Below are 14,921 nucleotides of genomic sequence, written 5' to 3' on the forward strand. Positions count from 1 at the left end.
GGTTTCGGGATCGTACTCCTGTCCTAAATTGCTTCTGCATTATCTCTGGGAACTCTCAGTAGATTAAGGCCTAATTGCACTCTAGTTAATGTGTCTGGTGGCCCTGTCAACACCCATAAAAAGACATGTTGAGTTCTATCACGTGATTTAGATCCAAATTGCACATTCTTGAAAACCTTACCTGGGTAAATGTTTTTTTTTCTTTGTGCATTTCTCTGCTGCCTCTTCTCTTCAGGGAACTCTGAAACAGAAGATTGCTGGATTATTGATAAGCAGAGCATTGAGTCTGCAAGTTTGGCAGAGCCCACCACCATAAAACTAATTGAGGGGAAAGCAGAGATATTCTCCTGAGCAGTTGGGGGTTTAATTTCTGGTATTAATCACTAAGAAAACAAGATTATCAGAGCCCTGACAGTGGGTTTTCTAATGCACAATATTTCCCACACACACAAAAAAGAAAGGAATAAAATCAGTTAAAAGTTCACAGAGGTGGGAAAACCTCTTTTTCTTCTCCTCTGGACCACCACAATTTTTGGCAAAACTTTCTTTTGGTATGAAGCAATGATTTATGTTTGATTAATCCAGGGCAGAAGTCCAAGAATGTTACTCACAGTGGATGTGAAACACATTGTGGAAACCTCAGAGGAAGGCAAAACAGAAAAATGGAAAGTCAGGCACGTTTAAGCTATGTGGCATAATGTCGCTAGTTAGTCCTTGCTTGCAAATACACAATGAATGAAGATAAAACCAAGTGGAAAAAAAACCCTATTCTCCATGTATGTCTGAACTCACTATGCAAATTAGATTTGATTGCCATTTCAAATCTTTACATCAGTTTATAGGCATTTTTTTCAGACAAAGTTTATGTTTAAGACACAGGAACGATGTCATCACACCTGCTTGGCTCATGAAACCTCTCATCTCCAAAGCACAGCTCTCCTCAGGAGGAGTAGGTGGAGCTCGGCCTCGTCTTTCACCAACCTTGCCAACCTTATGTTTCAGGACCAAGTTCAAACTGCTTTAAGGCAGATTTATTTAGAAACCTCAAAAATTTGACTTTTTTTGGTTGAAGTTTGTCAGTATCACAGTAGTACAATAGATGTTAGGCAAGAAAGCAGCAAGCTAGAAACTGCAGATTTGCCTGATTCAAAGATGGCTACACTACTCTGCTGGTGCCCAGAGTTTCAGCTTCTCTAGAACCTGCTCCATGCACACAGGAGATGCAAATACGGGGCTCTTTGGCATGCAGTGCCTCCCCTTCAGGTAGTCTGAGGGTCCTTCATGGTGGCCTATGCCTCTAACATGACCTTCAGTAGCTTGTAGCACCTCTGTGATCAGAAAATGCTCTGCTTGTCCCTCCAACAAGCAGCAGAGCAGGCTTTGACATAGCTCAAGAGAAAATAGGATTCTTTCAATCAGTAAAAGTAGAGAAGGCTTGAAGGATGATGCTCCCTAACTATCAACCCAACATTGTGTCCTCTTCCACTGACTACTTCCATTTATGTTCACTCTACAAGGGGCAACGCTGAAGTGAACTTTTGGCTGTCATGAGCTTGATTGCACCAGTGCAGCTCCTGCATCCAAGGGGCAGAATACCTAACTCCATATGCAATGCTAACCCAGGGCTGGACTGCACATTTTTGGGGTGTATTTGAAGTTTACAGGTGCATAAGTGAGGATGCAAACTTAGAACAGGCTGACAGGCTGCCCAAAGAAGCTGTGGTGCCCCATCCTTGTAGGCGCTCAAGGCCAGGTTGAATGGAGCCCCGGGCAGCCCTGCCCATGGCACAGAGTGGGACTGGATGGGTTTTGAGGTCCTTTCCAACCCAAGATATTCTGTAATTCTATGATTCTACTCCAGAGCTCAGCTAGGCTCAGTACAAGGTCTGCAAAACGTAAGCCCAGCAAAGAGGCATAAGAAGGACGAAGAGGCATCCTGCTAATTAGTTAAGGTCCATCTTATGCCTGTCATCAGCTAACCGAGAACACGGTGTGAGCTCAGGGACGCACACTGTGCAAATGCAAGCAAAAGCTTTCTGTGGCATTGTGGCTTCTGACTGTTAAGCTACGTAGCTACTACAAATTATAATTATGGCATGCTAAGACAAATCTCTCCTTCTGCTCTTTGTTATACACAGTTAAGTAGTTAAAACTCATTCATATGCAGCACCATATGCCCAAGACATATTACAGTTTGGTTTTGCTAATCTGCTCTCTACTTTAATCTCGTGAAGTCCTATAACTAATGAAGCTGTGTTAGAGAAATGTTCTTTTTTTTTTTGGTAGATACTGAAACAGTTTAAGGAAAAAAGACATTAAACACTACAAACATATGAAAACCTGCTACACAAGCTTAGCCAGGATAAACAGTTACTGCTTTCCCTTTTTCTATTTTCAGTGTGGCATTATTCTGGAAACAGAGATGTAACTGCAAGCAGCTGCCAGCCACCATGCCTGCCCCAGCCCCCAGGTCAGTGGGGCTGGTCAGTGTGGCTGAAGAGCCATGGGGACAGCCCTACTCTCATAACCATTGCTCTTTGTGACTTCAGGCAAGAGTAGCATAAACAGGAAACAAGAGGATGCCGTTTGGTTGCTGCATTCAGTTTGTAAGTTCTTGGAGTCAGAAGGAGTTTGCGGAGAGGCCTCTGTTCAAACAAACCAACAATACTGGAGACGCAAAACCTTGTGCTCAATCCTAGAAACATCCTGCTCCAACCAAAGCAAAGAGCTGTGGTTGGATACATCCAATCTGAGAAGCTGGATGGGTTGTGGTATACAGTGGGCGATGATGGAGCCTCTGCTTGGTTGTAAGGAGTAATACACAGAAAGTAAAGAGAAAGGAAGTGAAATATAGGTAGGAGAATTGGATCACATGATAAGAAACAGGCAGGTAGCAACCTGGCCTTAGGAGCTTCACTCTTCACTGAACAAAATGGATTTCACAGATCCAGAGTAACAAGCTTTTAACATAATGCCATAGTCGGGACCTTGCCTCCAGCATTTTCACACTGATCTGCTGGATTTGCATGAAAACCTTCTGATCAGTGCTGGATTGGGAGAGTGCTTTGTATTTCCATCACGCAGGGGCTCAACTCTAGCTTGTATTAGAGTATGCATGCAATACTTGTCTCTGTGGGCTATAGGGGGGAGAAAACCCACCTGTCAGTGCAGGATTACAAACATAGGGATGGCCATGAAGGACTACTCAGACCAAAGTCCCCTAAATCCCCTTATGAGAGCAATGAAAGGTTTCCAATGTGCTGCCGTGAATCTCAGCTGCATGCATGCATGAAACACCAACCTACAATGCTGACATTTCTGTGGGACTGAGGGCAGAAGGTGCCACTGAAAAAAGAAATAGGTGGAACACACTATGAGCCCAAGTGATTTAAAATGGTACAATAAAGGCATATTTCTCTTTGAAGTGCAGGAAATCAGCATCAGAAGCTGATATGAATTAACACTGGAAGGAATATTTCTATACTACTTTTTATACTCAAGAGACTAACCAGATCTGGCTGTCTACCAAAATGTTTTTCCACGATAGTTAAACAAGACTTTATTAGTCATTTGGATAACATAGCCTCTCAGGAAGGAGGTTACTCAATGGAAATTTTCTGCCACCAGTTTCACTGCAGTTTGATTTTCACCACAGCTCATAGCTACTAAGGAAACTTAATACACAGGGTTAATAAATTGCCTGGTGTTTTAGAAGTTAAACTTCCCCATAAGATCATTGGATGTAGTGACTGCAGTACTAAAAGCAGAAAGAGATACAATTATTTGCACTTCTCCTAGGAGCACTGAGAGAACAGGAAGAGATGATTTACATCTTTCAGCACAGATCCAGGAAATGTTGCAAACCAAGAAGTGAGAGCAAGAAGGGAGAGAGAAACTGCCCATGTGGGGAACAGCAAGCAGTAAATCAATTGACTTAAATGAGAGGTTCAGCAAGACACTGGAATAAGGTGTGAATTAACAGAAATCATAGATGTAACACATGATATACTGTCAGCTATAATACTGAGCCAGGATCTGGGAAGACTGGGAATAGAGCTGTGGACAGGAGGCAGTAAAGAAGGAAAAAAAGAAGAGAGAATCAAGAGCTGCTTGGAGCTGTCAGTCTGTCATTTTATTTGCTGATATTAAAAGGAGTGAGGCATTTTGGGTGCAGTCTGGCATCAGCAGGCAGATGCTATTGTATGTGCATCAAACTGAACCTGCAAAATCAAGTAGTCAGCCACTGAAGTGACAATGTCTGCAACTTAAAAACAGAGAGGCTGCCTCAGAAATTCTGGCCCTGAAGGCAATTTCTGTCACTGTGATGTGTGAGGAATTATGCACGAGCATCACGGTGGTTTATGAGTTGTATAAATAATGTTCTCTGCACAACGATGGCTTGCTCCCAATTGCTTTGAAATGGAATATCACAGATTTCATTTGCATTTATTAGAAAATACTGCCAGTGAGAGACCTCTAAAAAAAAAAAATCTGCATGAGTGACCAAACTCACTTTCTCTAAATGCCCCAGTAGCTTACACAGGCTGCTTTCAATTGACTGTTTTCCGTAAGGTAAAAACTTCAGAGCTGCACACTGGCATTTTCCAGTGAGAGCTACTTCTTGTTGGATGCTGAGCCCCCTCAGGTCTAGCAATGAGCAAAATTCTCAGCATCACAGCACATGGTTGACTCTAAAACCCCATCATTGCACTGACCCCTTCACAGCAGAGGTCTAGCTGAAGGCTAGGCTGCTCAGCAGGGATGTGAATCAGGAAAAAACCAGTTTCAGTTCCAACAGGCAGTCAGAAGGTGGATTTATTCCCAAGTGATGTGAAGCAGTGTTTGTTAACTGCAGCACTAATCACTGCTTGGGAATGACTCACCGCTGGTGGTACCACTGGTGTTATCTGGGCACTTTGCCAGACCACATGAAAAGGTTCCTGAAGGATGACAAAACCCTTCTCCAGAAACCCCCATCCAGCTCCTCTGGCCACTGCAGACAGCTTCACTTTTTTTTTTTGGCAGTTTCTGACTTGCCAGCCCCTGGCATTCATGGGTGCAAGATTCCCCCTCTATCTCACTGCTTCAGAGCTACCCTGGTCTTGCCCAGTTTGGTAGATAAAGACAAAAGCCATGCAGAGAACTGACACTCTCAACACATCTGAAATTTTGTTTTGCTGCCATCCTGTACTTCAGTATTACACTGGTCACTCAGTGAGAATATGGCAGCAGATCTTCCACGGGGACTTTCATATATATCTACGGGATGGCTAATGGAATGGGAAAACGCAACAAAATCCTAATCACTTTTCAATTGCTGTAGGCCCTTGCAAAGGATATCTCACCAAGCTGTGATAATGCTGGGTTTGACGCAAGTGATCTATATCTGCATTCATCCCCACGTGTGTTTCATTTACTGGAAACCTCCAAATACTGTGATATCCATCATTCACATGACCTAGCAAAGCAAGCCATGTCTGAAATATCATAAGCATTACAGTTCAGAATAAAAGCCATCCCTTGAGTAAAAAAGCAGCAAAGCAGAGCAGCTTTCAGCACCGGCTTAAATTTCCTTAACCATTGTTTCCCCTATTGTGCTAAGCTTATGAATAGGGGGCTTTGGAGGAGCCTCTTTCTTCTGCTCCTTTTACCAGCACACAGCATCAGTTGTCTCCCACGGATTCCTGGTGCCTTCTGCATGTGGAGTGATCCCCCATCTATAGCAGCCAGACCGGTGCTTACAGATCATTTGACACAATTGATCGGGAGGAAGCAGCAGGGCTTTGCTGGCAGCCTGGAGCCCTGTGCTGAGAGGGCAGTGCATGGGCATGGGAAGACAGTCAGGCTGTCTTCCACTATTATTTGCTCCATGGGGTCTGAAGAGAGGACCTGTATTCTATGATTCTTTTCATAGAATCATAGAATCATTTGAGTTGGAAGGGACCCTTAAGCGTCATCTACTCCAACTTCTCTGCAATGAATAGGGACACCTACAGCTACACCATGTTGCTCAGAGCCCTGTCCAGAGTGACTTATCCATAGGATAGCTGCGTGATAATCATTATAGGAACAATTAGTGAACAGTTACAGCACAGTGATGTAATAGTTTTTATTAACACAGTAACTGAAATCCCAGAACAGAAAGGTGAGATCCTAAATTCTGACAGATATATTGCTGCCTGATGCACTGCTGCTGCCCCTGTGCCAGCTGAACCACAGCCACTGAGCATCATCCCACAAATGGGCCATGAGCCAGGTCAACTCATGCCTCTTTTGGGAAGTGGTCATGCAAGAGCCGGGGCATAATCCCAGAGTATGCACTGGGCACTGCTTGCACACAAACATAGCTGCCCCAAAGCTGCCTGCTAACACATAATTCATTCTCTGCCATAAGATCATACACAGCGATGCAAGTCTGGTGCCTGTAGTTCAGGACAAGCCACAGAACACTGAGAAGGAGAAGATGTCCCTGGCCAAGAAGTGGAGGGCTGCTCTCTCCTCCTGTGTTCCCTGAGAAATGCCTTACAACTCACACAGGGACAGACACCTGCTCTCCAAACACTTGAATACAGAGCTCTTCCTTTCCCTGTGACTGACAGAATTTAAAAACAATGCTATGTTGCTGATGGTACCAGTTTTTAAATAGGTCTCAGTGCACTGAGAGAAACAAACTGCAGTTTCTCAGTAGTGGAATGAGCAGAGCCGTGCCTCGGATTGTTCTCCTAAACGAAAGGAGGGGAGCACGGTGAAGATCCAAGTCCTTATTGGGTCAGGAGGTTACAGCAGCAATTTACAGCACCAGAAGTGGAGAAAACACACAGCTCTGAAATCCCTGTAGTGCCCAGGGCACAGGTGTAAAGAGCAAATTGAATACTAAGTAAAAAAAAAAAAGTTATATTTTTGGAACTCTCAGCAGAGAACAATACACAGAGCTGCACAGCACCTGAAGTTTCTGTACTACTTTATTGACGCTATGGGATTGTTTATCTCACTGGGGATGGAAAGAAATTTTTTCCATGAGTAGACAACTGTAAGTACAACTATATTCAATCACCCTTGGACTAGAGCAACTTGCTGTTTCTATTAAGTATTAAACAAAATTCTAAAGAAGTAGAGAGATTAAAGGCCAAATAAGATGATCTCCAGTGGACGTGTCCCAGATAGGCTTTGTAATCCTCAGTCACTCATTTATTCTTTCAACATTTCAGGGACACTGCACTCTAACAAAAGGTTTCTATTTTTCATCTAGATGGTAAATTCACACTCCGATACTTGGTGACATTTTTGACCCACAGATAATTGCTAACTGTAACACACATTCCTATATACCACTCAATGCACATAGCAGTTTACTGACAGGTGATGTGTCACACTGAAGACATACGTATCCATCAAGCTATGGGAGCCACAGTTCAAGCACAAATAAAGTTAGTTCTCAAACAATGAACAAGGCCACCAATTATACAAATAAAACTAAAGCTAGAGTTACTACCACGGGACAAAAGTGCTAGGCTACCAAGGATTCATCTGGAAATGGCCAGTAGGCAAATAAATTATTAATTAGGAGAGACAATATGAAATCCTCATTTCCTTAGTAAAACCAGTCTACTTAATTGTGCCAGGAGCAATCCTGAAAATACTGAATGAGAAACTCTATGCGATGAACCAAAAGGATGGACTTGGAAAGAAGTGCTGTGCAAAGGGAGGTTCAGGTTGAATATTAGGGAAAATTTCAGGAAGAGTGGTGAGGCAATGGCACAGGCTGCCCAGGGAGGTGATAGTCACCAACCGTGGAGGTGTTCAAGCAAAGGGTAAATGTGGCACTGAGGGACATTGTTAGTGGGCCTGGTGGTGATGGGCTGATAGTTGAACTAAATGACCTTAGTGGTCTTTTCCAACCATAATGATTCTGTGATGCTATGATTCTAAGTGTAAGAATCCCACACAGGAACATAGAGCATTAAACACAAGAAGTGCACAGAAAAATTATAAAGATGGCCACAGATGTCACCAGCAAATCATTCCAGTGTGAAATGTATTTCTGAGGGCACCTGGATCTAGGCAGGCACTTAAGCTACTCCCAACTACTACTTCTGCTCCTGGAGCTATGACTGTCAGGATTTCTTTGCCATTACTGTAGCTTTGAGGCCCAAACAGGCTTGCCTCAGCTCCTCACCAGGATTTGAGGCAATACAAAGGGTTGCTCTGGCCACAAGTGCTGTGGCACAAAGCGAAAGGCATGCCATGCATCACCACTACAGTGTACACGGGGAAGGAAGAGCCAGCTCTTTGCACTCTCTCACTTCCCACCATGACACCCAGGATAATTCTCCTCTGCCCACCTTGTAGATCCTGTCCTCAACACCCAGCTTTCCCTCCCTCCCCAGCATGTGGGGAACAGATCTCTGGGGGAACAGCTCCTGCCCAAGGGAGGAATTTGCTGCTTCAGCTTTGTTCTTAATTGCACCCTACTTGGGGCCTAGCTTCTACACGTCCTTGCAATACAGACTTCCTTATGAAATCTGACATGTTACCTCCAGAACACAACTGCAGCTAGTTTTTATCAGCTTCTCCTGCTGAAGAAACCCAAAGGACCCACCAGAGCACCCCAGGGAAGACAGCATAGCCAGGAGCAGCCCTGGTCCAAGGCAGAAAGCAACAAGTGACGGCATCAGCACTGTACTATGACACTGCTTCTCCCATTTCCTAATGTTTCAACTGACTGTATGTAAATCCTACTCATATTTTACATGGTATTTTTATTATCAGAATAATAAAGGAAAGCCAACAGTACTTGGGTTTTGACAGCTTTCTCTCTAAGGGTATGAAATGATGGCCTTTTCTTTCTACTTTACATACCTGCCATAAAATGTGGATTTTGCTGAGAATATACCCATTTCATTAGTGAAGTAGAAAATCCCACACCAGCTATCCAGATAGCACTGTTGCACACCCAGTCTCAAATACGGAATAAAATTTTTTAAAAGTGAGTAGTGATTGTAGCCTTCACAAAGCCCTGATGCCAGCTGCCATGTCCTAAGGCTACTATCACACACCAAAATCCGTAAATTACAGGAAAGAGCTCACCGATCCCATCTGCACATCTGATTGATGCTGCTGCCTAGTAAAAGAGGTATCTGAAGATGATTTGTGATGCAGCTTCTGCAAACAAGTTTTTAGACAGTGACTCCAAAATCCTTCTCATCTCTGGGTGGTTGGCATGATGAGGTACATCAGAGCAGGAACCTCTCAGTGTATTTTTTGTATTTGATTTGCCTACTCCAAAAAAAAAAAACAAAAAAAAAAAAAACAACCACCCTTATTCATACCTGGAAAACCTTGTGAAACACCAAGGAAGAGCAACACTGCAATGGCTTGATCCTTCTGGGGACTGTGGGCTAGGAAAATATTCTGGGAAAGAACCCTTTTGTTATACCTACTGAAACAAACAAACAAACAAACAAAAAAAAACAAACCCAAAAACCAAAGAGGTAGGTTTGTTGTTTTTTTGTTTTTTTTTTTTTTTTTACTGTAAATCAGCATATGCAATACAGAGATTTGACCATATGCAAGTAACTAAATATCTGATGCTACTGTGGACTACAGTGTGCCAAAATGACACCAACATCCGCTTTTTAACTTTTTTTTTCCAAAAAAATCCTCCTCATTTTCATTAACTCCAATGAATCTGGGACTAGGGCCTCAGGCAGAATGAGGCACTGGCCACCTTCTCTGAAAAGGAAGCTTTCAGGAGCCTGGACAGCACACTGTGGACACTGCAGACAGATATTAATTGCCACTACTGTCCATAACTACTGCTGTGCTGCTGTGATTAAAAGCAAAACAGCAGGGATGCCTGATAAGAGGATGCGAACAAGACACATCGTGACAGCAAGTATACCAGCTGAAGACTGTGTTGCCAATCCTGAAGAAACAGCAAATGCAGACTTTCTGGGGGACCTGATAACTCTCCCCCTTATCCCTAACCAGGCACAGGCCTCAGTGCTGCTGTGGGGATGCTGTGCTGGATGCTGCCCCAGCACTGCTCCTCCCTCAGGTTTATCCTCATCGAGATCCCTAGGCAGTACTGGGCTGTCAGCAGCAAAGTGACAAGATGCAGGGTATCTGAACCCATCAGGGGATCAGCTCCTGACCTGAAACGTGGCAGCTCTCAGAGAATAGGATGTCTTGGATGCAAAGGATTAATGATGATGAATGATGTGTATGCATTAGAGTGAATAACGGCAGCCTGGTGGACAGAAATGCCACTGTTTTTTTTAGACCATTATTTCTCAGATGGCAGAAAATACTACATTCACACACTTTCCATTTTTTCTTTGTTAAAACACAAAAACTGTTTCTCTCTACCATTTCAGTTCTGGTTACTCATTTCATTCTGCATCCTCACCCATCTGGAAACAGCAGCTCCTTACCCTGTCCCAAAGGGTGGCATAGTGTCACTGCTTAAAATAGGGGCACAAACAGCTCCCTTAATGACACTCACAAAGAGCTGTGTAATTAGCAGCCTCACAATGGCCAAGCTGCGACATTTGAAAGAAAGTGGCTCTTGCAAACCTGACCTCCAGGTATGTTGTGCAGGGCAGTCAGAACATGCCAACATGTGGCCAGAAGCCAGCTGGCTTGTACCATTCTTGTTCAGAGACAGCAGTAAAAAGCAACAGCATCACACATATACTAGGACAAATCTGCCTTCAAAATCATTGCAGGCCCTGGGTAAGCAGCCAGGCATTGCCCAGTCCCAGGCACACATACCCCCACGTCTTTGGGACTCACCAGTGGCAATGCCAGAAAAGCCCTTAGTGACCACACCAAAAGCCCTGGCTAACATTCAGTTTCCCAGTTTGGTATCATTATTGTCTTTTTACTTTGCATGTAACAAGAATGAATTTCCAATGCATTTACATAGGAAAACCTGGGAACATTGTTTGGACAGCGTTCTCATGGTTTGAATTTTGGGTAGTCCTGTGTGGAGCCTGTGTTGGACTCAGTGATCCTCATGGGTCCCTTCCAACTTGGGATACTCCAATGATTCTTTGTTCATGACTTGTTTTCTGTCCTGTACAGCATTACATATCTATATCATTCTATCACTTGTTGCTGTGATTCCAGTAGTGAGTTGCATGTGCTGTGAATTAAGTAGGCTCTACATTCCTTTGAAACGATTCAGCAAGGATTCTTTTTGAAAACTAAAAATTTTAGAATACCCTGAACACTACTGAGACAAAAAAACCTCACTACATCTGACTTAGACAATGGTAACAATAAATCCAAATAATTTTTATTTCTACAGAACAAATTGATTCTGTAAATTCACAGCTCTTCAGGCTTAGCAAAGCAGCGCTGCACGTCCTGATGCAAGCGGTTCATTGTTAGTCACGCAAGGCATCCATTCAGTGGGAGAATCACAGCCCTATTATGGCCAGGACCAATATTTATGCACACTGTCAGATTTCACACAGCCTGTCTGAATGGCATGCCCTCCTCTGGCCCTGCTTGTCTCCTCTTTAGGCGCTTCTTTCTTTCCTCTGCCTTCTGACTTCAATGTTGCTTTTCATAATAAGTGGGAATTTAACCAGGGAGCCTCTCAGCAAACTCGCACATACTATTTTTCAGTTTTCACAGGGAATCCCAGACACATTCATTAAGACCCCGGGCTGAAATGTTTGGTCGCACAATGAACCTGCACGGAAAGACACTTGCTGGCAAGAGCTCAAGAGCTGAACCCAGGGTAGGAGCTGAGGGAATAGAGGAGGTTTTTAAAACTTTGCAGTTATTGCAAAGAATAGTCTGAAAATACTCCAAGCTACTAGCTGATCGCTCTTCTACGCAGTGCTTCAAAAAGCCGATTTGAAAAGCTTTACTCTGAACCAACTGCTATTCCCCCACATTTTTCCTTCAAATACCATTCTCTGTACAAGCCCAGAGAGGCTGATTTTCCTGAGAACAGCCAGGGCTTTGCTCCCTAAGGCTCCGGACAGGGTGCCAGGTATCTCCCCAGGGCAGCACAGAGGGATGGCTGCCCCCAGCACCACAGCTGCCCCAACATCCCCAGTGCAGAGCAGAACTGCGGGATGCACTGCAGAGTGAGAAACTGCACAGGATCTAATGCGAGAATAATCTGCAGAAGCAGTGTTTTCCTTTTGGCTGGATTTTAACAATGAATGCAAATGCATATAGGCTTTTATAGGCTGAATGTTTCTATTCAAATCTTTGGATTCAAAAGCCTTTTTTTTTTTTCCTTCTCTCAACCACTGATAATGAAAACAGAATATGAAAAACAACTCGTCCCTTTTTGAATCAATATTTCAGCTACAACTGTGCAATAATGTCACCTAAGGGGTTCCAATTTTTCAAATCATCTCTACGTCTTATATTTTTACTTGGCTATTTCAGACATCTTCAGTTGAAATCAGAGTAACCTCAATACAGAAATCCTGCAGTTTTGGGGTGTTAGTTAGGACACCAGCCTAAAAGCATCCTGTCAGATGGCTGCTCCAGATTAGAGATAGGCTGGCATTTTCAGCTTTCCTGGCAATTTTTAAGTTTGCAGTTTTGTTTCCTGCTCTCGCTCTCCTATCTGGCAATGTGTTATGAGAGGAGATCAGCTCAAATTTCGCACCCCATTGAAGTCTCTTTGTCCTTTCCCACATGATGTGCTAGCTGCACATTGCAGTGCACCGAACAAAGATGGATAACCAGCAACAAAGTGGCCCAGAGCCTACAGTGCTGATGCACATTTGTCCAAACCATGCAAGTTTTACACCACACTATGCTTGGGTGTTAGTGCATACGTGCTTGTGTCTTTATGTACAGTTGTAAAAAGTTGCTAAATGAGGGGGAAAAAGCTTGATTTTTTCTCTTCTCCTTTGAAACTGGATATTTATGATTCAAACAATCCCTAAAATACATAGGCTTTCTTGCATAGCCTTGAAGAGGCTGCACAGTCAGCAGAGTCTGAGAGATTGGCTATAAAGGTCACCAGACAGATGGAAAAAATGAAGAAAGACGTCCTGGAACCATCCATTTGGGGGCGGGAGAAGCAGATTATTTGTGAGATCACAATTTAGATTTTGTTACAGCTCTCTTTCCATCCCACAGATGGATGACTGAAGCAGTAGGTGCAGGCACAGAGCTGGTAAGCAGGAATGCCGAGTTCTACTTTTACACCAGTTCTAGTTGAACTGCAGTTTCCCCACATATGTATGCATCTTACAGGATTTTTGCAAGGATTAAATCTTTGCAAGGACTAAACCTTTGAATCTGTGTTTGAAAAGATCTGCATTTTATAAGTAGGATAACAGCTATCATTAAGGTAACTTGATTATTCTCCAGTCAATAGAAATTAAAAGACCAGCTGATAGCTATCATGTAATTACCCTACATTGGGTTTAGGAAAACTCTATCATTCTTGGATAAAATCTATGCACAGTTTGGTGTAAGTTAAAAAACAGACAGGTATTACAAATAAACGTACCTCAGATGATTTCACAGTTACACAAATAGCAGTCATAATGTATTCCTCATTTCCCTTTGATGTTCCCACACACTGCAAACACATATGTCATTTCACATTATGGCAGCTATCCTGGAAAGGAGCCAAATGCAGCATTGGTGCTAATAGATGTGATTTGGCATAAGCCAGCTGTGACGCAATTTCTTTTAGCAGAGATGAAGTTGCTTCACAGATCTGTCAGGTTGGGGACGTGTCAGTCTTACACCTGTATGGTAAATCTATGCAATTCTGCTCCTCTATTTAATTCTATACTGCTGACTTCCTAAATACAAAGCATTAAATCAAAGGAGGTTGCATACAGAAAAAGCAAATCGGTATAGATAAGGAGATTTCCCACAAAAGACAACGGTCAGATTTGTAGCTCTAAGAAGCTGCTTGTCAGCTGCAGTCCTGCAGACAGAGCCATTCAGATCTCCCTGTTTTAAGGTTTGATGGAAGAATAGGTGGAAAGAGGTGCTCCAGCCCTCTGAAGCACCTCTCCTATGAAGAGACATTGAGGGAACTAGGCTTGTTTAGTTTGAAGAGGGAAACCTCACTGTAGCCTTTCAATGCTTGAAGGGAGCATATAAACAAGAGGGAGAATGACTGTTTAAGAGAGTGGATAATGATAGATGTACAGTTAATAAATGGATGGTTAGAAGAGCGGCGTGGTTAGGATGGTATTTTACAGGTCTATAGTTTGAAAGATTATCGTGGTAGAAAAAGACAATCAAAAATTAAACACTCACCTGTGTCCAAGGCTAGCAGTAGAAAACTCCGAAAGGAGGGATCTCCAGAAAAAGATCCTTCCTCAGAGGCAGTCAGCCCTAAAATGGGGTCTAAGAGAGGTGCAGCCAGGCTCCACCCCTTCCAGTCACACAGGTGAATTGCCTTCATCTGTGCTCCCAAGGCTGATTCAGTCCTTGTCTCAGATGATCAATCAGTGGTTCAGGCCATGATTCAACAGTTCCCATACAGATAGGACAAGGGGAAATGGTTTTAAGCTGAGGCAGAGGAGGCTTATGTTAGATATTAGGAGGAAGTTTTTCACACAGAGGGTGGTGACATACTGGAACAAGTTGCCCAAAGAGGCTCTAGATGCTACATGCCTGCAGGCATTCAAGGCCAGGCTGGATGTGGCTCTGGGCAGCCTGGTCTAGTGATTGGCAACCCTGCACGTAGCAGGGGGATTGAAACTAGATGGTCCCTGTGGTCTTTTTCAACCCAGGCCATTCTATGATTGCGTGATTCTATGAAGACCATCAGGAAGAAGAGCAGCATGCTAAGGTTGGTAAAAGGGACTGCTGCTGGTATGAAGACTAATGCAGAGAAACAACTATGCCCACAGGGGAAAGGAGGATGTCCCACTGGGACACAGGTCAGAGGATCTGCAAGGGAGCATGGCTGC

General features: G+C 43.5%; 1 protein-coding gene across 11 annotated transcripts in view; it reads right to left on the bottom strand.

Moving 5' to 3' along the window:
* The window catches only part of MTCL1 (microtubule crosslinking factor 1), a 103,163-nt gene that overhangs the window by 50,296 nt on the left and 37,946 nt on the right, over nucleotides 1–14,921 (bottom strand). For all 11 annotated transcript variants that reach the window (XM_090137379.1, XM_090137378.1, XM_090137375.1 and 8 more), the window contains exon 4: nucleotides 182–241. In XM_090137379.1, the coding sequence (XP_089993505.1) occupies nucleotides 182–241 (60 nt within the window). The remainder of the gene's footprint in view (nucleotides 1–181; nucleotides 242–14,921) is intronic.

The sequence above is a fragment of the Phasianus colchicus genome, chromosome 3 (assembly GCF_987193195.1).
Source record: "Phasianus colchicus chromosome 3, bPhaCol1.hap1.1, whole genome shotgun sequence".
NCBI lineage: Eukaryota > Metazoa > Chordata > Aves > Galliformes > Phasianidae > Phasianus > Phasianus colchicus.